The sequence below is a fragment of the Mesitornis unicolor genome, unplaced genomic scaffold, assembly GCF_000695765.1.
Source record: "Mesitornis unicolor isolate BGI_N332 unplaced genomic scaffold, ASM69576v1 scaffold9332, whole genome shotgun sequence".
NCBI lineage: Eukaryota > Metazoa > Chordata > Aves > Mesitornithiformes > Mesitornithidae > Mesitornis > Mesitornis unicolor.
Window position 1 is genome coordinate 1 of NW_010171295.1, and position 26,063 is coordinate 26,063.

Genomic DNA, 26,063 nt, shown 5'->3' on the forward strand with positions numbered 1-26,063 from the left:
TCCCTACAGATTTTGGATAGAAAGAATGATGAAATAGAGGTATTGAAGTCCCTCTACAAAACCAAGCAAAATGAAGCTGAGGAGACGATTAGAAAACTGGAGAAAAAAGGTGATTTTTATGTTCACAGTTGTTTTCTGCCTGGTGGAGTTGTACTGCAGCCTTCTTGTGGCTATGGCCTTACGTGTTCCTTCTAGGCGCAGATGTCCCTTTCCTCTTCATTTGCAGATCTTGACCCAATTTTTCCTTCAGACTTTTAGAAACTTGTCCAGTAGTCTTTGCTGTGCAGTTTCCAACCCAATTTTTCCAAGAGGCAGCTTGATCTTCTTGTTACATTTACTACTTAGGGGTTTTATAAGCATCACCGTAAAAGTTTCTTTGATGATATCGAAGCTTTTTGACCACTTATTTCAAACTTTTTGGAATCTCCGGCTCAAGGTTAATTTATTTATACATTCAGTGCATTTTAATCAAACCACAATGCATTATTTATTTAGGACTACTGCGGCAAGAGATTTCAAACATGAGCAGTAGTCTTGAATATGTCATAAGTCTGAAACGTGTTTTAAGTGTGGCTTGTCAGCAGTTTTTGAATGTTAGTTGCTTTTAGAATTCCTCGGGGTCCATTTACACTATGGACTAAACCACAATGTAAAATAATACAGAATTTTGGTAACCTACATTCAAAAAGTTGTTGTTTCCTGCTCTTTGGCAAAGTAAATTGGCCAGGAAGGGACCTGGTGCTTCTGTTGGTGCTGCTGCACCCTTGCAGACAGTGAAAATCGTCAGTCACTTCTGAAAAGTGAGTATGTACGGCTTTGTTTTCCACAAAATTTGGCAGACTGTGAATACTTGATGCAATTTAAATTGAGGAACTTAATTTCCTTGTGTTTCTTGGGCATTCAGCCTTCACGAGAACCTTTTCTCCTAAGGATGCACATAAAATCAGGTTAAAAATGCCTGTTTTCTTTAGGTTATACAAAATTTTGTTGGTGTGTGTTTTTCCTTGAGTATTTTTGTAAATAAAGCAGAGAGGAGAGAACACCGTATAATATTTTAGTGACACAGAATCTTAAGTGCTGAATTTTAAAGCAGCATACGCATTGAGTACTTAAAGAGCCAAAAAACATCAGAAAGCCAGATCAATTGGAAAACTGATTTGATCTGATTGCATCTGCTTCCAACACCGAAAAATCCCGAAGGTCTCTCTTGACTGGTTGTTTATTTTCCCGTTTTTGACAGTTCAGACCCTTCTTCGGGAGTCACAAGTCGTCAGAGAAGCGAAAGAGAAGCAGATTGTGGAGTTGAAGAAGATGTGTGAGCTGAGCAATGACTCCTTGAACAACGAGTGGGAGAAAAGGGTAATGAACAATACTTGCTTTCTTTGAAAGACTCCAGAGTTTATCTGGGACAATACATTTTGTTACCAAAAAAAAGCCCCCCCAAAGAGAGTATGTTACTCTTAGTGATATTTTCTTATGCCGATTTTCTTTTTCTCTGGAGTAATCCTGCACAACTCTTTTTTGCTGGTGCTTGCACACCCCCACTCAGCTGGTCACTGTTCCCGGGGTTCAGCTGCCCCTCTTGGCAGCTCCCTGCACATATGAGGGAAGTATTTATTTCTGCTTGACCTGGCGTGGAATTTTAATCTCGGTAAACCTGCTGCTACCTGCTGCCACGGTGATTCCTTTGAACTGCTCTTTTTGCATTGGGTCACGAATTCTTCAATGTATTTTTATTTATTATTGGACTCAAGACAGCAGCAGAGCAGAGAAAAAGCACGTTTATTGCGAGGCACCTTATCCTTTACTCAGATTATTGTCAGGATGGGTCTTTCTTACCCCTCTCAGGAGAGAGAGGGTCACAAAAAGGACAAAACCACCTCCCTTCATAGATGGAGTATGCTGCTTATTTTTTTTGCAGCCCTGCATCTGGAAGCGGTGTTGGTTTTAATTCTTGTCTCGTAAGAGATAAATCAGAAATCTTGTCCTTTGTGCTTAAGACCTTGAGGCTTCAGTGTCAGGCAGTCTTTTTGTGTTTGGTTTAGAGAAGCATTATTTTCAGCCCCAGGTCATCCCACCTCTTGCAGTTACCCCGCAAGTGCTGTTCCTACAGCTGTGACTGTCACCAGTGATGCCAGTGAGCAAACAAGGCAGCAAATTAAAATGCTAATATTAATTTTAACTTATTGAAATTATAGAAGTGAAATCAGAGCACGTATCTTATGGAAGAATGGGGATTGTTGGGCATGTGATGGAAATTTATAGAAAGTTAAGAGTGCAATGTTGTTATAACTTTATATACTACTTTCTTCTTGGTAATTTTTCCTTTGAATAGATCCAGGTTATCTGAATAGACGTTGCTGACAATAATTCAATTATTACTATAGTTTGTTCTATAGGAGGTAGAGACCTTCCCAGAATTTTTGGTTTTATTCATATCTTATACACCTGGGGATTAAATATATTTATTGATCTTCCCAGAATATTTTTAAAAGGATGGCAAAGTCGGCAGATCTTTTGAACACCACAGCATATACATGATACTTACAGTAGTGATTTATTAGCATTCTTATCTTTTGGATGGAAAACTTTATGTGAAGTTACAGCACTGTTGAGTCTGTTAAATAGTGGTCCAGATTCACGGACACCTCCGTGATTTTGCTAGTCTGTATGGTGGAAATAAAAGTCTACACTAGTAAAGTGACCTGATCTTCCTATCTGTCCACTATTGTAGAGAGAGAAAATTTAGATTTGAGGCTGCTTAACTAAAAGGGAGGCCACTGGTGTTTAGGATATAAATCAAGGGTTAGTAATGACACAAATAATCCTTTTATTAGACAAGTCAATAGTCAGGGCTTTCCAGTTTCTTACGAATGGAGAAGCAGATCAACTGGCAGTGGAAGAGCAGACATTCATGGGTGTTCAGTTTAAATATGTGAACTAGCGGATAGCATCTTGTATGGATTAAATTACACCCTCTCTAAATTTTTAAATGGCTTGCTTATAGTTCTGAAATACTGTTTTAAAAAGTCATAGGAGACCTATTTAGTGAGACATGATCTAATTTTGTTTTAGAGGAGAGCAATGTGGCCTGTGCTTCTCAGTTCTTCTATTAATATGCTATAATAATACAGTACTTATAAATGCTGGGTTTATGTGTCATTTATTATTTAGTAGTATTTTTGTGATGCAGCTTCACAACGCCGTGGCTGAGATGGAGAAGGAGAAGTTTAATATTCGGAAGAAGCACATGGAAGATAGGCAGGAGCTGCTTGAGGACACCAACGCTCGTCTTAGCAAAATGGAAGAAGATTATTTGGAACAGATAAAGTCAGCTAAGTTTTTGGTAAATATGTCACGACAGCAAGTGTCTCTTGCAGTATTCAAATTTCATTGCAATTTGTGCAAAAGTGTACATAAATACTGTTAGGATGAGGAATATTTTTGACAGCACAATGCAGTTGTTCCATCTTGGGAGTGAACAGTGTCCTGGCAGCCCGTCCAACCACGGTTTTCTTCCCCCTGGATGAAATTCATCAAAGTACAGCCCTTCAATGAGTATTACACAGATCTATATTTGTATGGAAAAGCTGTTTCTAGCATTTCTCACTGGTTTTGATTTAAGTTAGCAGAACTTCTGTCTCTGTAGGTTCATAGACTATAGAAAAGGATTTACATAGTAAATCTGTTTTCCTAGTTACGTGACCACTTGCTTACCTCCTCCTCAAACATCTAATGCTGAGATTAAAGATCAAATTAAAAAGATTTTTAAAATAATTATTGTATTTTTCTAATTTATTTCATTTCTCTCCTGGAATAATTCGAAACATGTAGGCAGGTGTAATCTGGATTTTGTGCCCACTATATAAACAAAGTAAAAACCAAAAACATTAACAAGTATCCTCAGGAAGACATCCTGTACTTTTTATCAGGATGAGATATGAAGAAAATTGAATGAGTGAAAAGACGATGTCAAACCAAATTTATTCCTTCATTAATGAATGTTGGATTGAAAAATTAGCATTCAGATCATGTCATAGGTAACAGTAAATACAGAGAGAAATGGACACAGTCTGTCAGCAAGATTGAATTTAAGAACCATCAAAACTAGACAGATCTTGCTGAGCAGCTTCTGATTTAATAATTAAACAAGGTAGAGTTCAAGACAGGGCTTAAAGATGAAAGACTAGACTGTCACTGGAAATTAGTTTTCTCCTTTTCTCTCTCTTTCTTTCTATCTCCTGATTTTTGGGATTTTTTTTGTTGGTATTTTAGACTTGCCTTGTTCAGAGTTTCATGTTGTCAAGAATGCTACTGCTGTTAGCAAGTGAAATTGGCTGAACAATTTACCTAATACCACAGAGCTGATAAGGAGGGTTTGTGCATTGAACAAGTATTCACTTCCTTGAGGGGTGGGGGGCCAGGGAGGAATTCTGATATTTGATGATATGTTAGGTACAACTTGGTTTTTTGGGTGGGTTTTTTGTTTATTTGTTTGTTTGGGTTTTTTGGGGGGAGTGGGTGTTTGTGGTTTTTTGTGTTTTTGCTATTATTCATTAAAAAAGCCAACAAAGCAAAACAAACTCCAAAATACAAAAAATAGCACACTCTCAAAAAAACCCAACCAGACAAAACCAACAAAAAAACCCAAACCCCATGTACCAGTATAGGTTGGGGACTGACCTGTTGGAGAGTAGCACAGCAGAAAGGGACCTGGGGGTGTTGGTGGCCAGCAGATGCCCATGAGCCAGCAATGTGCCCTTGAGCCAAGGAGGCCAACGCCATCCTGGGGTGGATGAGAAGGGGTGGTTGTAGGGCAGAGAGGTTCTCCTGCCCCTCTGCTCTGCCCTGGTGAGACTGCATCTACAATATTGTGTCCAGTGCTGGGCCCTCAGTCAAAGGAGGACAGGAACTGCTTGAAAGAGTCCAGCAGAGCCACAGAGATGCTGGAGGGAGTGGAGCATCTCCTGCTGAGGAGCAGCTGAGGGAGCTGGGGCTCTGGAGCTTGGAGCAGAGGAGACTGAGGGGTGCCCTCATTCCTGGGGATCCATTTGGAAAGGGCAGTGTCAGGAGGAAGGAGCCAGGCTCTGCTCTGGGATGTCCAATGCCAGGACAAGGGGCAATGGTCCCAAGCTGGAGCACAGGAGGTTCAAGCTGAAGATGAGGCCAAACTTTGTCAGTGTGAGGGTGGCAGAGCATGGCCCAGGCTGCCCAGAGAGGTTGTGGAGTCTCCTTGTGTGGAGACACCCAAAGCCCTGGCCGTGTTCCTGTGTGACTGCTCTGGTGATCCTGCTCTGGCAGGGGTTGCACTGGGGGAGCTCTCCAGGTCCCTTCCAACTCCTCATATTCTGGGATTCTGTGAACCCCAATTGGCTCCCATTGATGGGAGAGTTTGCTGTATGATGGTGTGAAATATCTGAAGCCAGTGGACAAAGTTCGGGATCATTCTGGCTGTGGGAGGTCCTTGCATCAGTCCAGGCTCGTTGAACACTTTTGTGACAGTTGGGGCAGTGACTTGAGATGGCCAACATCTGAGTTTTTATTTCCCTTTAAGAGAAGGTGAAAATACTGATTCACTTCCCTCATCTTCAGACCTTTGTTGATATAAAAATAACTCTGATACGTACATCCTGGAAGGGCAGCTGTGGCTTGTTTTTTGATTCCAGCCTCTTGAGGATTTCTCTCATTTCTGTGCATATTAACACAGATTTAGGGAAGAACGGGCAGGAGTAGAGTAGTCTCATGCTACCTGCCTGTTCTCATCCCACTCATTTTTAAAATTGTTTCTATTAGGAGATGAAGTTCTGGGAAAAAGATACAACTTTTGGTAGAAGTTTGTAATTTATTGAAAGGAAATCACTGTAATTAAAGAAATTATATGGAAAAGTGGATTAGTGAAAGGTATAATAGCAAAGATGAGGAATGCACTCAGTCCTGATACGGATTTGCTATACTGATAATATAAGATGATATACTTACCTTACAAGATGGTCCATGAATTATGTGGTTAATACTTGATAGTTGATTTGAAATAACTAGATATCATTCTCATTGTTAATGTAGCATTTGTGTTACAACAATCTTCTATATCCTCCAAATCCATAGCAGATATTACTGTATCTTACTCTTTACATCCTTGGATGTGGTTTTGCCAAAGTGTGTACATAAAAGGCAGTTGTTTAGACTCTATAATTATTTAGCAACCATATGCATTGCTCCTTGTTTTAATTTAGAAATCATATATATATATTTGTCTGTAAACATATGATGGTCATAAAAATACTCAGAAGACTATTTCAGCATGAAAGAGCTGCAGATTTCACTGAATGTTATACAGTTTAATATGCTTTCTAGCTGACTTTTCTAGCTGCTCATCACCATAATGATCACTAAAATCTTTATATATAAATTGTTTTTTCCTCAAATACTCTTTCCCACATGCAGGTTGTACCTAATTCTAGTCATAACACACTTTTTGGTTCATGGAAGGTCTAAAAATGTGTTATGTGTATTATCATCCAGTACAGTTTTCCACAGAAATATCTGTTGTCTCTCCTGTTTTAAGAGATTTGCAGTTGAGAAATCAGCTGCACATGTTGTTTTGCTTAGGGGTGAAGATGTGTTACTCTGGGGCGGGGAATAGACTTCCCTATTTTGAAGATTTATTTCTTTTTATAGACAATGTAGAATTTACTGTCATGACTGATGACAGCTTTGCTGTTGTAACTCGTGTGTGGACCCCAAAGAACCTTGTTCCTCTGAGGTATTGAATACCAACAGGGCTGTACCCTCATTTCTTCTGCTTTATTCTCATCACCTCTTCTTTTAGAAGCAGGCGGTCCAAAAACTGGAGGCTCGTGTCCAGCAGTTGACAGTGGAGGCTGAAAATAGTAATTTACAGCGTCAGAAATTATCTCAAGAAAAGGCTGATGCAGAACAACGTTACCAGACAGCGTGCACTGAACTTCTGGATGTGAAAGCAAGGTAATTAAATAGCGGTTGCTGGTTTTTAACATTGAAGAATATGAAATTTCCAAAAGCAAACGTTATTCATTTTATTTTAAGAACTCAGTGGATGGTAATTGGCATGAGAAAATTTCTCCAAAAATGTATTAATTGATGTAAAACTCATTGACCCAAAACGACCATTGTAAGTAGTATATTATCTTTCCATTATTTATAAGCGTTTCATCCTGTTACAAGGAGCACATGGCAGAGGCAGACTTGCACACTCTGTAGAATTGATGCTGAGCAGGTGAGATGCCAAAATATGAAAGCAATTTCCGTGTTCTCTTTGCTTACTCCTTGTAGGCACAGCTCACTTCAGAAAGACAAGGACCGTATTATACAGGAATATGAGGAGAACATTCAGCAACTACAAAGTAAACATGATGTTGATATCAATGTTATAAAGCAGCAACATGCTCTCTCTGCAGCTAAGGTATGCTTCCATAGGCACTAAAATATTGTTTATTTTTAAACTGGTCTATTTAACTGTAATGCTTATGAATAAATCCAAGGAACTGTTCAGTTCCCTAAGTTATTAATGTGCATAAATTTTAAAAAAATTGGAATTTAATTTTTCATTCACAAATTTGACTGAAAAATCATGTGAAGGTGACTGATAATTCTGATGTGTGTGTGTATGTGCACATACAGGTGGTATTTCCGTAGCTGATTCAGATAAGGTACAATTAAAATGCTGATTTTCTTTGTGCTTCTGTAAAAACTCTGGGTACCAGAGGACCCCAGAACTCTTAAAGACTTGATGTTTTCATAAGACCTCTTCAATGAGGGATAATATTTTTTCCTGGAATTAACTGTCTGCAGGCCTCTTTTATAAGGAACTTTATATTAAATATTTATGTGTTAAAGAATTTAGTTTTAAATTCTCCTAGCATACATGCTACCCAAAATGTACCAATTCTGGTATGTTTCTGTAAAAACATCTATCAGGTTGATATCTACCAATATGCATAGGAAGGTATATATGATATGTTCAAAAATAAATATGTATTTAATATCATTTTCGAGTTAATAATTACAGAAGGGGCTCAAGTTTTAAAAGCCATCTGCTAATCCTTAGAGTATTAGGACAAATGGGGTCTTTTGCATTTATTTACTGAATTCTGGGAGCTTTGATTTTTCACTCCATTTAATTTACAAGGTAATTTTCTTTCAATTATTAGTGCCAAGGGTTTTATATTAGTAGTTATTTTTTTGCAGTTTTGCTTACATTTTTAAGTTCACCAGGCGGACAGAAGTGACCTATCCCAAGTTGTAAACTCATACAGGTTTTTTCTCCCAAATTGATATTATTTTCTGAATTCCAGGCACCTTTGAGAAATACATTTAAAAATGCAAAAGATACATCTAATGGGGAACGCAACACAAAAATCCCTTTTTCTGTTGAATCGTTGCAGGCATCTGATGAGATTGAAGAATTACAGCACAGCGTGTCTCTATTAAAACAACAGTTACAAGATGCAGAACATCAGAGACAGCAACAGCTGAGGGTGAGCCCTGAATTTCTTCCTCAAGAATGGCCACACTAAAATACACTTATGTATTACATGGATTTTTGTATATATTTTATTCCTAGGAATATATAAAGTGTCACTTTAGACTTAAAGGTAGATTTAAAAAGTATGAGTAAAAGAGACCAGTTTATGGGTAAGAGCAGAATTTGCACAGGAGTTTTTCCCCTGTTTGCTGTAATTTCCATGTTAAAACACAATAAACGTGTATCAGTGGATTATAGAGAAGCATGTCAAAGAATTAGGAATATTTTTTTTTCCTTAAACAATAAACATTTTTTAAGTACGTTTCAAAATTGGTTTAATTTTAACAGTTTGGTTTAATATTCCATCTTCCTATAGGCATTTCAATTAATCCTTCTATCTCAGGATAACGAGTTCCACATCTGTATCACGTATCAGTCCTGTCTGAGTTTTGGCATCTACTTTTCCTCCTGCCTTTCAATTCACAGTTGATGTGGTCCAGAATGGTATTTTAATAACTCAGGAGAACAAGTTGCTTTTTCTCTTCAGAAAACACGAATTGTGACTTTTGAGAGAGTTTTGTTACATGTGGGTATTTTTGCTGTTGGTTGAATTTCTTTGTGTGTCAAATAATCTTTTAATGATGATACAAAGTGGATTTTTATTTTTTATGGACTGGTCTATGTAATAGCAAACGTGTGTGCGTTTAGTGACTGCTTTGAAATGAAAGGATAATGTGATTTGTTTATTGAGAATCCACATCTCTTCCTTTGCAGGATCAAGATTACAAGCTCCAACAGGAAAAACTTCACTTGGAGCGTGTCTATGAAAAACAGGTAATGCTTTCAGGAAAACAGACCATCTCATGCACATTTCCAATTTTGTTGTATACAGAAGCTAAAGGTTTTAATTCTCAAATGCCCAAGGAGGTGAATTTTGGAATCCAGGCATTTCACATGGGTTAGAAAAATAATTGGACAAATCCAAGGAAGATTTTAAGTACAGCTATTTAAATCGCCTCTGATTCTTGGTACACTCCATCTTAAAGCACTTTGCAAATTCTGTCGACTCTTTTAGGCTTGAAACATCAAGAGATTTCAAATTAAACTTCAATTTTATTGACGTTATATGTTCATCTCATGCAGTGTTTAGTAAGAGGATGCGTTAGATCCCTGTTTAATTGAAAGGATGTGTTATTCAAACATGCCATTTCCAAATGTGGCAAATTTATAACATATAATAATGAATTGTGATCATAGCTACTTGTCGCTTGGTAATAGCATTTACAACGTCAATTGTAGTGGGGTTTTGGTTTCAGTTAGTGCCTTCTGCTGACTCGAATTCAAATACTTTTTCATTCCAAGATCTGTTTTGGTCTAATTCTAGCCTACATTTGTCTTTTTAGACAAGTTATGGTTTTTATGATCATTGACCTCGAGAAAAGCCTGGGATTGGAATAACATTGTAGGTCAAAATAAAAATATATTAGCATAATTTGGATATCTTCTGGCTATTGAAGTATAGTGGATATTGGCTTAGTGTGGGCTAAGAGCATGTCAGCAAGTAAGCGTGGATATGAAGTTGTAACTGTGTATCAGTAAAGATTTTTAATAGAGAACTATTTCAATAGATATCTATTTTTAATAGATAACTTTACAGCAGTTTGCCTATTTATACTTTTTTTTATATAACTTGGTTTTTGAAATCCAACCTTTGAGCAAAGGAGGAGCAAAAAAATACATATGAGCTATTTATGGATATAAACCCATAAAATAGTATAGATTGGCCCATAAAGTACTAAACAAAGTTTGCCTTTGAGTTAGGGAATTGTGAAGTCTCTGGTGCAATCTGTTCACTTAAGAACCTGCCCATTATCGAATAATCTTTGTTAGTCTACAGTGGCTATTGCCTGCTAGGATATTTAAACATCAAACAAATAATAGGTAGTAACCCTAAATGTCACTGTTTGATGAAATGTGCTTATCTGCTGAATCAGGAACCAGTTAGGCTAAATGGTTTTACAAGCAAAGGAAACACCTGCTTTTTATAAATAATCTACCCCTTGTTTTCCAAACATTCAGCTCAGCGTAGGAACAGTGACAAATTATTCCTGGGAGCCATTCTCGAGCCAGCTGTAAGATATATATAATTTTACCAGGTTTGGCAGTGCCGCCTTTACTCTCTAACAGGCAGCTCGTTGGTTTGGAGGCTTGCTCAAACCAACTTGAATAAATTAATAATTTTCGATTAAATATTCAGGGTTGCACTGGGATTGGTTTCTTGCCACATCCTTTGGAGCAATAGGTGACTCCTTCTGGATTCACTCTGGATTATGAGCAGTATTTTCCCATATTTATCTAAAGAAAACCCGGTTCATTTTTATGTAATTATTGATATTTCTTTATTCTAGAGAATAATATTCATTCTGAGAAGAAAAAGAGCTCTTTTGGCTAAATTATCATACTTAATCTCTCTGTTAATCCTTATTCTTGCATTTTGTGTGATTTTAGTGATGATTGTCTGTACCAGTGCAAAAGAAATGTGCAAAGTAAATAGTTTTTATAATTTAAAGTAACTTTTTTTGGATCAGACTTTGTTTTAGCTAAAATGTGATAATATTTTTTCCTTCTAATGGTAGATTCATGGCATCCGGAATGATCTTGATAAAGAAAAAGGGGATGCTCTAAAGAAAATTCGCAAACTGGAAGAGACTTTGAAGTAAGTGAATATGGAATTATTGTTGAACCACCTCCAAATTTTTAGTCACATTTATTAAATAAAATTACACTTTGTTTTCTCTATCTGCCTTCCTATCATTTGTCTGGGTTATCTTCCCATTGTAAAGCCACATCTTTGGGGTTTAGTCAGCCATAAAAATTAGAAAGAGGAACCAAAGAACCAGACCATCCAAATTTCTTGACTTTCAACTGTTAGGAGTAAACCAGAGTTGAAGTTAATAATGTCAGATGTCGGGTCTTGCCCTGTCAAATAAATGAAGTTGGCTTCCATTTAGAATGGATATGTAGTAGGCGAATAATCTGAGCTGAAGAGTAGTTGCTGTGGACTATTTTAGATGAAGGAATAAATTTGAAAGATGTATCTATTCAATTATATTTTAACTTGATTTAGTATACAGTATTTTTGATTTTTTTTTAATATATCCATAAATTACAGCTTTTATGTGGGACTTTTGTCTTTGAGACCGTACTTTATGTTAAATACTTATTTTCCAAACGTAGCTAAGGTTTGCAGAAATAGTCTACAGCAAACAGAAGACACTTTTCATTAACTAACTTGGAACAGCTTTTTTGCTGACCTTGTACATTAAAAACTAATCGAGATGCAACAAGTTTGATGTTTTCAGAGTGGAGGAGTGGTTCACATAGAGCAGATGCACTTGTGACAAGATCGACTCTTGTTATGCTACTTCCATTACTGATTGTGTAAAATATTATTTCCATATGTTTATCCAGCTGAAATGCAAAGTTATGGAAATAATTTCTAGGGAAAGCAGATTATTCTGAAACAAACCAGAAGTTATTTGCTAAAACTGCTCAGTTAAATGTGACAGTGCATCTTATCTAGGCTGATAGAGACATTGTGGAGATGCTTTTTGTTCAATAAGAGTCAGAGGGCTCAAGTCTGTATGCCTTTATTTCCATAGTCTCTTGGGTATTTGGCTTCAGTAGAGACTATCTTAAATCACTGCAGACATTAATAAAAACTCTAGCTTTTAATCTTCAAATTCTTTACACTGGCTATTATTTGTAATTTTAGGGAAATGGAATTGTTATCAACTAAATCTTTTAGTATTTTAACATCTGATTCATTGATAATGTAGCTGCATTAATTATCTCCCGTGGCTTTCAAATAACTTGTCATTTTGCACTTATGTTAATAAAATAAGTCTGACTTGACAGCCCACTCCTCAGGATTTATCCCCCCAGTGCAGAGCAGAGGTGGCATCACTCCCCTCAGACAGGGGTTGGAGGGGTTCAGTGTGCTGTGGGTTTTGAACTCACTTTAGTTAACAGCACGGTGCTGAGCAGCTCTGTAGGTTGCTGAGGAGCTCTTCATTGATTTCAGACATCCCCTAGCTGTAGTTAAGCTTAGGTTTAATGTTTGGGTTAGAGTAAAGATCTGAAAGACAGAAGTTTCAGAGCCCAGTTGAGTGCCGGGTGCTTCAGGGCCTGTAAATGAAGACCATGATGGTGGAGGCCAGGCCCAACCTTGTGCTGCGTGTGAGTGAGCCCTTTGGCCACAGCGATCCAAGGGCCCTGGGGACCACATGAAGGGTTAAAAGTACTAAAGATTAATAGTTTAGACTACTTCCCTACAGCAGGTGATTAATACCTATTCCTTGGTTTCAGTCTCTTCTAATATAAGCTACTTCCACTCATATTGCCAAGTGTTTTACGCAGGTTTGCTTCCATGTCCTGTGTCACTCTGTTCCTTACACTCTTTTTAATGTTATTTTTTCAGAGTGTTGAAAATAATGTAGCAACTTCTAATAGTAAATGATGTATCACTCCCCTAACTTAAAATGAGAAGTGTTTTAATGTTGAAGAGAGTTTACTCTTTAATTAATCTGTGCTGCTGTTCTTTCAGTTGTTTCATAGCAGTGATTTGGGGTTGATTTTAAGATTAATAATGGAATTAGTAATGCTAATTAATAATTACTTTGTAGTTGAATGGAAATAAAAATTAGTTTTTATCTGTGTTTTTGTCTGGATGGAGACAGAAGTTGGCAGAATGGATGGATTTGTGCTCCTAAAGATTAAAAATATTGTATATACAGAAATGTGGTGTCTTGATCTAAACCCAGCATATATTCTACTGGTACTTCAACTCTGGTGCAAAACCTCCGTGTCTGTACATTTCTGATCAGGGATGTGTCGGTGCACGTGAGCGTTGAGCACAAATTCACGTGCCCAGTGTAGAGGAAGTGCCAGTCCCCCCGCAAGGCTGGCTTTTGGGAAACCATGGCATTCGTTAAGTACCAGTATTTCTGGATAGTATTAAGGTTTTACTTGTATGTGTTTATATATGGTATGTACATAAGTAACACATAAGAAGCAGTAGTATTTTTGTGTCAGAAGTGGATGGCTCCCTTATGGCTTTTTTATTCCCATTGCTGCAAAAATTAGTCCTTTTCACAGCCTCTTGCTATTAATGTGAATCTCATGTTTTATGTGAAAATGCTCTATTTTTCTGCATTTCTTTGGCGGAATCAAATTAAGTAATTACAAGCTAAGGCAGACACAGCAAACCTTTAGAAAGCAACCTTCTCTTCCTTGATATGGGTGAAAATACAGTTCACCATCTTCAATAGAAGCGATGCCGTGTGGATTTGCAGCTCAGACCCCAGTAGGTGCAGCAGTGATTTCTCATAAACTACTTTGATCTGAATGCACTTTGATTCTGCAATGGCCACAGGATTATATCTTGAGAAGCTAGGCAGCTGCAAACACAGCAAAAGCGAAGTGGCAGGCATTTTAGTGGGGTTTTTATCAGTATTATTATTTTTCCAGTGGTGTGACAGCAAACAGCGCTATCGCGGTTTCAAATATATCCGCAGAGATGCATAATGAAAGTGATTGGAGACATGGTGTGGAATAGTAAAATGCACATTTCTGAAAGTATCTTTCACTTCAAATAACTGATGTTGCCAGAGTTTTAATACCGAGTAGGGGTTTACAAAGTTAACGGAAGGCCGTTTCTTTTCTTCTGAAGTTTGTGGTAGAAATCTCTGTCAAAACCAAGTCTTTCTGCAGAAGAATTGCTCTAATACTCATGACTGTTGGTGGTGACTTGTAGATATAAATTTTATATTTAGTTTAGCAACGCATGTCATGGGCACTGCCTAATAGCAAAAGTGACTATAGGAAGTGCTCCAAGGACTTTTCTAGAAATGTCATGCGAACTGCATTTCGATAATAACAAAGTATTCTTAAAAAGCTTCTGTGTAATTACTTGGGGGGAAAGGTTGCTTCTCTAATCCCTTTAGTTTGGTTGCGTAAAATATGTTATGAGTGGGTTACAAATAGGCTAAATCTCAGCAGCTCTTATCTCCTTTATTTTAAGTAGAGGAATGGGAAATAAAGAGGTAAAGTTTTATTGCAGTTTGTCACACTGCAGACTGAGTTTAATACAGCAGGAAAAAAATTAAGGAAAAAATCTGTATTTTGTTGCTGGAAAAATTACATGGAAGAGAAAGAAAGGGTCTTGTTGACTGCAGCTGTCACCATGATCTGCTGTGTCTTGCTCTGTGAAAATTGGACACCTATTTATTAAAGATACTTATTTTGCCTCTGCTAATATTTTAATATTCGATTACTTCATCATTTTAGTTTACTAGGCTGCAGGGAAATATTTCCCATTTTATTGAAGAATTGACAAATAGAAGCTTAGAGATGTGGCAATTTGGGGAACTGGAAGCAGGCATGGCCTTGATGTGGTTTACAAAGGAGGCTGGCACATGTGTGGTAAAGCCTCTTTGACCGCTTTTACTCTTACTTCTGTTTCAGTGAAGCAACTTTACGTATCTGATCTGCACTTGAGTAATGTTCCCATGAGTATTGCAGGTGGAGGATTTATGCTCTTTTCCAAAGACCTAACACAGAGGCCTAGAGACCTCTTTTCCACAGTAAATACTTGTGTTTTAGAAATGTTTAAGTATTTCCATTGTATCTAACTTGTTTTCATGAAAAGATCCGAGCGTTCTGAGCTGTTAAAGCTTTATCCAGTTTGATGTGTTGATCACAAATACTACATTGTGTTTATTTTCAACGGAAGGTGGACTCAATAACAACCTCTGTTGATATTAGCTCTCAAAGAACAGGACGAACTCCAACCCTCTCACTATAGAATTGCACGGAGACGTATTGAAGGTACTATTTAAAAACAAAATACATTTCCTATTTTATTGTTCGTTTTATTTCCAAAAGAGCATTGTAAACTACAGACTGCAGTGTTCCCAGTCATTGCAAACATTTCAGAAATAGATCGAGTAGTACTTCCATGAAACACCAGTGAAAGCGCGTGTTTGATAAGGGCCTTGGACATGATAGGTATTTATTACGTTCACAATTTAAATATTCAGAATTTGGTGTTAGCAGGGTCATAGCAATGATGCTGAAGGCTTCCCATGTGAGTATCACAGTTACGTGCCAGGCATTATTTGCAGCCAGCAGAAGCACATAAACTTTGAGTCTTTTTATTAATTTGCTGATAAACAGAGAAACTTAGAACATTGTTGCTTAAGATCAGAGGTAAAAATCTCTTTTTATGAGCTGAAGAAAGAGCAGAATAGCCATGTGCATTATTAGTGTTTATATACTCCATCAGTGTATGAGGTGTAACTGCCAGCCTGACCTACATCAAGGAGGGTATCAGATGTACAGGAGGAAACATTGCTTTTACAGCATTTAGTTTGAAGTCCATTTATATGTTATTAGATTCATAGGATCATTTAGGTTGGAAACGACCCTTAAGATTGACTCCAACCATAAACTGTAAAATGTATTATTAGTAATAATATATAAAAAGCTAAAGATGAAACAGTAAAGAAGGGAGGATTTGATTGTAGCAGTAAGTAGTTACAGCGTGTATTCAGACCACCTGGGTTGTAATGTGGTTTGGTTTTTGCTGCTTCCCTTCTGGAGTCTGTAACAGCTTTATGACTGCATAGACACATAAAGTTTGTCCATCTTGAGATGGAGATTTTGTACCAAACTCTGAGCATATGTACAAGTTGAGGCTATTGTCCTCTGTCACCTGCATGGCAGAGCAGAGCAGAGCAGACCACCTTGCTGCTGGTTCCTCTGGTGATGGTTGTGAGGGTTCTCACACACAGGGTCTGATTTAATGCTTTTTGGTTCATGTGTCTCATACACAAATAAACGTTTCATTATGCTACTGAAATACAGCTTTCCTGAGTTCTTACTCTTCTATTCTGGATTTAAGAAGTCGTGTTAGGAGAAGTGAACCGAGCTGTTACCTCTACAGGTGTGGACATCGTAAGGGAGCACTGGGGTGTCGAGGAGTGCGTGCACACTGCCTGTGGTTAAACCCTTGGTAACATCCATCCTCTCAGTCTTTGCCTTTTTGTAACCTGCCTATGGAGCCAAACCTCAGCACTTTGCAAGTGGTGATGATACAGAGCAAATGTTTAGCAGCTGCTTTATTGAAAGTCACTTAATAAAATTGTTTGTTTATATAAGAAACTAGCAACACCTCTTCTCTCCATGGCTTCTTTACCCCTCAGCTGAACTTGTTTAAAACTCCTCTGGGAAAAAAGAGGGGCTAAACTTTCCAGAAATCAGCACAGCTCCCATCTATTAGCAGATTTGTATTTTTACAGCGGTTTCCAAAGCACACACATGCAGTTTTCACAGGATTTTGTGATTTGGTTTAGATGGCAGACCAAAACGTTTCAGTGTCTTTTCAAGCAAAGGCATGGTGCGAAGGTGGTGCATGTAGATGTTCAATAAAACACAGGAATAAAAGTACTTGTATACGTGCATATATTTTCCTTGATTCTCATGTCAAGGACTCCCAGAGGAAAGAAGTTGATTTCTCTTTGGAGATGGTGCTGTGGAGTTTCCTCAGTGTAGCCCTAAATTGACTTTTTTCATTGCTTGCTTTTATTCCCAATAACATTGGGTTGTCAGTCCTTTACACCTCCACGTGCTGATGCTGGACTCTACGTAGGGACTTTGTCCAGTGTAGTTCACTGATGACAATATATATTTTACCTTTCAATTTTTGTGCATAGTACAGTTTTTACTACTGCTAGAAGTAGAAATATCTGATAAAGATGCATCTGCACTTGTATTTACTAAAACAAGTTGGAAAAATGCTGTTTTAGGAAGGCAATAACAATTTTTTTCATGCCAGTTACTCTTCTTGAAACCTCAGGAACTTCTTTATTCAAAGGGCTTCTTCTTGTCATCTCCTAGGGTGGTTTGCCCTTGGTTATTCCCTTCCCAATCTTTTGTCCCCCATGGTCAGCAGATACAGGGAGCGATGGGTCTGGAGCTCATCTCAGGCTTGAGATGCTTTTACATCCCACTTCCTCAAAAGCAGAAGCTGGTGTCAGTGCGTACTGCAAGAAGAAATCGAATTATAATTGTTCTATTATAATTTTTATAATTATAATGATAATTCAGCCTGAATTCCTGACAAAAGGGCGGCTGGGACTGCAGCTCCATTCCCATCTCCTCTCGCTGTCCCCTTCCAAGGGGGTTCAGTCTGGTTTGGGCTCTGGGGTACAGTGGGGTGGTCTGGATTGTTGTGATCCTGTTATCGAGCTGCTCTGAGTAATTTTGGCTTTGTTCTGAGACTGCCTGTCCGCCCCAGCAGCCGTCCTGCCCGGTGCGTTCCCCAGTTGCCCTGTACTGGTGAAACGGGGACAGGACAAAACTGGGGACAGGACGAGATGGTCCCTTGCAGAATCTCTGTTCTGCTTTATCCTACAGCTGTGGCTGTGTAAAGACTCATTTTGCTTTGATATACAAAGAGGAGGCCTTTGTTTGGTCTGTAAAAGGCTCTTTTTGCTTTGTTCAGAAGATGTAAAAATGTATTGAATTTTAGCTCCAGAAGTTTTACATCAGGGTCTTTCAGTCTTTGAGATCACTAATCTCGTGCAAAATTCCCATGGCGTTTCTATGATTTTTCTTTTCTCTCTATATCATAAAAGGGACAATGTAAAATAAATGAGGGTGCATAAATCTGAGAGAAGTAAAAGGTATACAGAATGCTTCTGAGCTAATAAAGAGGGAAACAGGTGAAGGCAAGGATAAGTAAAAATGTGAAGATAGATGGCAGAAGGAGATAGAATAAATAGCAGCGAACATAATTTCATTTTGTTTTGCAGGTTACAGTCGCATAATTCTGCATTTGCTCTTATGTTGGATCCCAACATTTTTTAAAAAAAGATAAATTTGGACTTTGAAAATATACAGAAATCGTGTTTTTAAATCTGTGAGTTACAGTGGGTTTTTATAATTTAATGATACCAAACCCTTTGAGAACTTTATTGTCAAACAGCTGCTTCTTCAGGATGCTTTCCGATGGATCGTGTTGTGTGGACGTCCTGTAGTGGTGGATGTCATAAATGCCATTGCACACAGGAAAGCACAACCGCATGATAATCATCAATTCGGTGATAAAGAAATAAATGGAGTGAGAGCTTTAACCGCAAGTCGATGGTTTTTTTCCTTTCTTGTTCCTCTAAGTTGAATCCAGATTCTGAATAATCGCTTGTTTTTGTTAATACTTTTAGGAGAACTGCCTAAGTGTAGCTGTTTTCCTGTAGTTAATTCCGGCTTTCCCTGAAAATGAAGTATCTGTGTGTGGAGGAATTCTTGTAGGAATGGAAAAGCTATTACTATTTAAAGCCGGAAATAATTAAAGAAATATGAGGAGACATTGTCTTCAATTCCAAGTGTTGCAATAAAGAACACTGCTCGGGGTTTATGCTCATGTTCCTTGTGTTCATCGTTTTCTTTTATTAAAAATATTTCGTGTTGTCTTGTTGCAATATGATGAAAAAAGCAAACTTTGTGATTTAAAAGCAGTGGTAATGTTAAGTGGCTGAGGAGTTTGGATAGAGTTTTACTCTTGAAAACAGGGCAGTTTGGGTTTTTTTGGTGGGTTTTTTTTTTGTTCTCCTCTAAGAATCAGTGGAAAACCAGCCAGCTGTTCTCCACTTGAGCATCTGAAACCTTTTAGAGCAAAAGCAGTCAGAGTTTCCAGCGTATTGTAAACATTCCTGCAGCCCTGGTGAACATGCGAACACGCTGACATAACCCTCGCGCTGGGGGGCACCATGTAAAGGATGAACAGAGGGCCCAAAAATGCGGTAGCTTTATTTAATAGTCTCACTTAAAAGAAAAAAATAAAGTGTTCTATTAACTATTTACAGCCTTTCATTTTCTTTCCCCAGTCTCTCTGGAGACCTACTGGCAATAATGAAATATGGATTTAAAGGAAAGCTCCAGTGGTACCAAAAAAAGTAGCGGTTGATTTTTAATCCTTGTCTGTGGGACCGTTATGTCCCTCAAGATGGTTTTAGAGATATTATGTGACATCTTTTTAATGATAGCAACTAGGAAAATGTTTTGATATAATATATAGCTGTACGACCTGAAAAGTGTTGCCTTGTGAGATGAACAGCTTCAGCGTACCATGCTCTGACACTTAGGTTAACTGCTGTAAATTGCTCTTCTGATAATTAATGTAGTCGAGGGCTATAGGATTTGACCTCACTATATGAATACAAAAGTAGTTAACACAAATGTCAGAATTGTTCCCTTATTATTTCAGAATGCTTCCCTCGCACATTAGCACATCTTTTAGAGTCAGTGCAGTGTATTTCAAGACTCCATAGTGCCCAGAACATTCATGAAATGAGAAGCACCTTCAGGTGGCTAAAGAAAGTATTACAGGTGATGGATTTAATTACTGATTTGTAAAAAGCATGAAATGTTTCAGGCTGTCACCTCTTTTGGGTCAGTTACAACCCACAGAAATAGTACAAGGAACGACTTTGTTGCTGTTAGGCGATTCTGATTGCTTGACTCTAATTACACTTGGTAATCTTTACTTCTACTTGTTACGTACTTTGTACAACTTTACTCTCACTTCATTAACAATATGACAACCCTTTATTAAAGTTAATAGTTCTAACAGTACTTTTATTGAAAAATTAATGTGAGAATCCGTGTCTACCACGGCAGCCTCTTAGAAAGAAGAAAGAAATGAGCTGAATAGATACTCCTGATTCCTCAGTATTGGGTTACTACATTGTCCATTACATTATGGATACTATTATTCTGAATCCTAAACTATAGTGCAGATATTTTAGCCATAAATTAGTTACCTTAACTGTGTAGAATGACAGAATGAATATTGTATCCCTGTACTTCCTTGTTTAGGCGAGTGATGTGGTTGCTTTTTTGATTCTTCACTTATTCAAAGCTGGTGTTTGGTGGTGTAGCCATGATTGCCGAAGGGTAGAAGAGAAACAAGATTGGTGACAAATAATTTATTTTGTTTAAGGTTTTTAGACCCAAGGTGTTTTTATCAGCACCTTTTTGAACTAATAACCCTGCCATGCTTTAAGCTGAAGTAAACAGTTAGATGTTTTGTGTAGAATTCCGTATTGGAAAAACTGGAGACAGCCTTAATGGTGTTATTTCATCCTCGTCATCTTTGATTTGCCAACCGCTGCTGGCTCTGTCGCTCGTAACACGTCTTGGGCTGCTCTTTGTTAGTGTTAGGTGATTCCTCTTGCCTGGCTCTGCTTGCTGAGCTCTCCCATGGTTTGTCCTTCAGATGGTTTATTTTATTCGCCCTGCAGCTCTGTGCCACAGCCCCATTCTCTGATCCCTATCTTCCCCTTCACACCTCTTCTCTGGGTATCTCATGAATCTATTTACTCTCTGTGCTGCTGACCTTCTGGTCCACCTTTTAATTACAGCCTTGTCTCCCCTTATCTCAGCCATCAGCTACACCTGTCCCTCTAATTCTGCCCTCCTGGTTGAGGTTTTGCCGTCATCTCAGCATGTGAAAGCCATGACTGCTCATCTCTGTCCTCATCCTCTCTTGGTAACCAAGCCTCTGTGGCCTTTGATAGATGTGCTGTATCTAAATCTTATGGGCGGTTTCTATAGCATTGCGCAAAATTATAACGTTTTCCTTCCCAGCCACATTTACAAAGCTTGCCCAGCTTTTTAACCCACGTCTCATTCGTCATTTTGCAGTTGCTGGTTTTATTCCGTTTGCGTTGCACCTAGCACAACAGCACCCTGTCATTATTATAATGAGAACTCGTTATAATAATTATTAATGTGTTTAACCAACGTCTAGTGAATTTGTGAGCCATTAATTTTGAATGTAATGCATTATCCTTATTTCACAGAAGTGTGATACTATGCACGTGGAATATTATTTACTCTAAATTCATTAATGGCTTTAAGTAGTGGCTTGGTTTGTTAATGTTATCTCATGATTTATTTAAAACATAAGTATATAGTTTAAAGTAATAATTGTATTGTAAATATCATTCATTGTTATAGCTTACTTGAAGGAATGCAGACCAGCTTTTTGATGTTTACATCTCAAATTATGCAAACCGTAAACAGTTTCTAAGTGGATTTGTGCTTTTTCTCACAAAGACAAGCTCATCTTATACTTTAAAATCAGGGAACGAAAGATAAAATTGTTCTCCACTTTATATTTTTGGCTTTATTTCTTTGAAACGATGAAACAAGTTAGAATGCTTTCTAACAACTTCGAAATATTAAAGTGCCCAGGGACAGGATAGGGATGATGTTTTGAAGGCAATAAATATTTCAGCTTCACATTTCAGTCTTTCTTCTTCATTCCTTTGATCTGGCTTTGGTTTAGTTATCATTCCGCTTGAATGACTTCACACTGTCTTTCTTCCTCTCCACACCAAAAAGAAGTGTTGTGCACATATTCCATATGTTTGGGTGCTCGTGTTGTACGAGAGCCCTCCTCGTTCCTCCTTGTTCGCTGGCAACAACCGCCCCTACCCTGAGGGACCCTGACCACAGCTGAGCTGGTGCAGAGTAGGCCCAATATATAATTTACACTGAATGCTGCTACTTAACTGTCATTATTTGTTGAATTAGAGAAGTAAAATTGTTTTTTTGTGTATTTCAGGGAATTGGTATTGCTACTGATGCATTTTTCTGTAACAATGAGCTAAACCAGTAGTTCCTTCTTTCTACAGATACACAGTACCTTAGGCCTTTATACATTATTTATGTAGTTGAAGTAGTCTGCATTCTAGAAATTAAAGTAGAGGGGCTGTTGCGTGGAGTGTTTTTTAACGGCTATCGCACCCAGCTAAGAAGTGGTGTCATGGACTCTGCATTTGGCTATAAATCAATATGATGTTGCCTTCATGTGGAGCCCTGTCACTGTCAGGGCACCTCCACATGAGAGTCCCGCTCAGATGAGGAGAGGGATCGTTCACTTATATTTCTATAGACAAAATCTTCCATATGTCATATACTGGATGGGTACTTGTGCATCTGTAGCTTATACACAAAAGATACTAAGGTAAACTTCCTGAATTTTGCTTTTACGTGGGAAGAGAGTAATGTTTTGTGGAGGTTTTGGCTTTAGCTACTCAGGATGCTGTGTGCTGCAAGGTCTGGCGAGTTGTCATCTCCTTTGGGAACGTATGTTTAGGTAGGGTTTTTTAAAATTTAAATAGGCTATATAGATGGTGATAACTGGTTTTGTTTCAATGCAGATTAGTAAAAGAATCAATTTTTATTTCTTGCATCAATAAATACAAAGAAAAGCTGTTTAGAAACAGACCCAGTGACATCCTCCTTCAGCTGCCTTCCAGCAAGTGAACAGTTTGCAGTTTTCCCTCAGAGGTGTTAATATTTGGGGAGGAAAGGAAGGAATGGGCAAAAACTTGTACAGCAAATCTAAATATGTAGGGCCAGTGCATATATGTAACGTGGGATCGTCAGGGTCATTTTTAGGAGGAGACCTGGCCTTTCTGAGCAGATCACTGAAGATCTTGGCTTCATCAGTGGGACTGAAGCCATTACTCTGCTGTCTCATGGTTCATTTTTTATCTACAGGCATAAACCCAGAGCCATGCCAACCTGTGACAGACTTAGACGAGAGATGAAGCCTCTCCCTCTTGTGGAGTCCACCAGAATCTCAGTTTCAGAAGCTCATTCAGTGGCAAAATGTGTCCTTAGCATAGAAATCCCTTGCTTTGCTTTTGCACTCTGCACAAATATTGAGAACCTGACGAAGAATTTGCATATCCATGCATTAAAAGCCTGGTGTAATTTTAATCAGAAAACACCAGGATTTTCACAATGCAGCTATTTTTCATATCACTGAAAAGCTCTCTAATCTAACCCGAATCTGTGTGCAGATTTGCTAATGGGATGGGAAACTCGCTGCCCACAGCCGTTGTCCACATGGAGCCCATGAAGGTACACGTTTTGTACATGTGTAGGCTTACACGCAGTAAAATTGTTTTAATTTGTCGAAGAGGCTGTTTCTGAGAACATCTCCTGTTCACGTTTGCTGTTGGGCAGCCCTTCCTTTGGTACAGGGGATGGCGAGAGCCCTGCGAGTGACGGTGCTGGTCCATCCCACATTTGCTGGGCCATGTTGAGTTCATTTGACCTCTCCTGTAAAGCACGGGCTTGCCCTGTGTTTCATTAACTCGGCTTGCAATGCTGTCGTGTCTGACTGTGTTTAGTCGTTACCTCTTGGAAGACATTTTACGAAGCAAGGAAAATATTTCTGATTAAGCATGGAGAGGAAGTGTGTAAGATGTTTATATTTTCCATTTATCAGTGTACTTCAGAGTGCTGCTTTCTGAAATTGCAATTCTGGACTTCATAGTCCACTTTGAGATGGTTTGTGCTGTGTACGATTGCTAATTCTGTTGCCATATCCTTTATACACTGAAACAAGAAGAATTTGCTGCTTTTTAAATTGGGGCCAAAGAGTAAATTCACCCTATTTTTATATTCAAGCCGGCTCAGCTTTAGGGGATTTAAGTGATGTAATTGTATTGTATTCGACCCCACAACTAGTCCAACTGAAAAAAATAATCTTCAAAGTGAATATTTTAGTGCTCCATGCAAGGCGCATTGCTCAGTATCTTGGGAAAAAAAAAAGTAAAGCTTTTCTTATATTTGTGAACCGCGGCCCATTGTTGTACGTGTTTTCTAAGCTTCTGTACAAATCTGAACGGCACAAAAAGTGGAGCGAGCTAGCTCCCGCATCCTTCAGAAATGAAGTTTTATTCCCGGCTATAATGAGATGTTGCATCTATTCATGGGATTAAGTCCGTAAAAGAAAGGAAGGTGCATAACACCAGATTCCTGAAAGTTTGTATCGTCATATTTCACAATAAAAATACATTCCTCAGGAAGAAGATGCATAAATTTGGAGGCTCTCTAACAAACTCGTCCTTTCATGTTTAGATTTGTTGTATTTCAGTCTGATTGGACCAAAAATGCTGATCTGGTGTCTCTTGACACTTAGCAGTGTGGGTATGTTCGAATAAGCTTTGGGTTTTGGGTCTGTTTCCAGTGTGGATTGGAAGTATTTGATGTATTTTGCGGGGAGATTTGTTACCCAGTGCCAATAACTGAATTGAGGATTTTGGGGAGAAGCTGAGGCTCTGTTTCAGGGTGCTGAGCTGTGCGTAGGCCTCAGGAGATGGCTCACCCTCTCACCTATTCGTTCCTGTGAACTGCTGCTGGATTTCGTTGTTGGAGAGAACAACATGTTCCCCATAATTCACTATCTGCTATTAACTTAAAAAATGTCTGTATTCAGCAGCTCCCTCGTACGTGGGTTTCAGGGGGATAATTGAGGCCGATGCCTCTGCAGGTAGAGGCGGTGCACAGCGAACTCCTCAGACACTTCACAGCATTTTTAGCTCTGGAGGCGCCGTTGGTGTTGCCTTTTCTGGGAAATGTCTGAGGGTTTTTGTACTTGCAGTTTGATCTCTTGGATCCTCTGTAGTGGAAACTTAAATCCTAAATGGTCTTTTTGCCAGTTGAATTCAGATGGGGGAGCGGGAAATGTTGATTTTAGTGGTGTTTTCTTTTTTGGTGTGTGATTTTTATTGTCTTGTAAATGAATGGAGAATGTGGTAGCTTAGATTAAGATACAGATATGCTTCCCCCTCAAAGAAGTTTAGAAAATGGGCTTGCTGTGGCAGTAGAAATAAAGCATAGCTGTGTGGGCATGATGGATGCTCTCTAGTAAATCTGAAGAAAGTTGTGAACGCAAAATCGTAAACAATTATCATCAAAAATGTGATCCAGGATTTTATTCTGTTTTGCTCCAGTTTCTGCTGGGTAAGAAAGGCATTTTCCTCCTTGTATAAGGAAAATAGCAGTCTCCTGATGTCTCAGTTATTCCATCAGCTGTGAGTAAGATACCAAACTAAATTTTTCTTTAAAACATGCATAATGGAAAAGAAACCAAACCAATGAAAATAAACAGTAATAGACTTACTCAGGGCTTGTGGCATTTCTTTGATGTCTTTGCTAATAGAATTACCCCGCACTCCTCCACCGCAAGCGGCCACTTGGTGCAGATGCAGGATTAGGTCCTTTGTCCCATTGTCAGAGCCTGCTATGAAAACCACAGCAGAGGATGTGAGCGCTGCAGCCCTGGGCTTGGCAGCTTCCTGACATCCCCAAAGGCTTGCTCAGGGCTGGCACTGGGACACGCTGGAGGAATTAACTGCGCTTTGCCGTCTCGCGTGTGTCAGGTTCTTTGTTTTATAGGCAATTTCTGTCAAAATGGGAAATTTATCACGAGGTACTTTCTCTGCCTGTAAAATGAAAGTGTCAACCGCAGGTCTGTTTGGATGTGTCTTCTGGTACTGGTGGAGCCAGCTTTGTCCGTCGCTGCCACTATTGCGTTCCCCTGCGTCTGCACACAGAGTCGAGCAACTCCACTGACCTGCGGTAATAGAAATGGGCAATAGAAAGTTAATGACACTGCCTGTGTGAGGAGACGCAG

At 38.6% G+C, this 26,063-nt stretch overlaps 1 protein-coding gene across 1 annotated transcript in view; it reads left to right on the forward strand.

Annotated features, from left to right (window-relative positions):
- Positions 1–1,240: 1,240 nt before the first annotated feature.
- CEP112 (centrosomal protein 112kDa) overlaps positions 1,241–26,063 on the forward strand; it is a gene marked incomplete at its 5' end in the record, with an annotated part of 126,781 nt that continues 101,958 nt past the window's right edge. The window contains 7 exons of the mRNA XM_010179993.1: positions 1,241–1,359; positions 3,194–3,346; positions 6,830–6,984; positions 7,312–7,441; positions 8,424–8,516; positions 9,278–9,337; positions 11,140–11,219. Coding sequence (XP_010178295.1) covers positions 1,241–1,359; positions 3,194–3,346; positions 6,830–6,984; positions 7,312–7,441; positions 8,424–8,516; positions 9,278–9,337; positions 11,140–11,219 — 790 coding nt within the window. The remainder of the gene's footprint in view (positions 1,360–3,193; positions 3,347–6,829; positions 6,985–7,311; positions 7,442–8,423; positions 8,517–9,277; positions 9,338–11,139; positions 11,220–26,063) is intronic.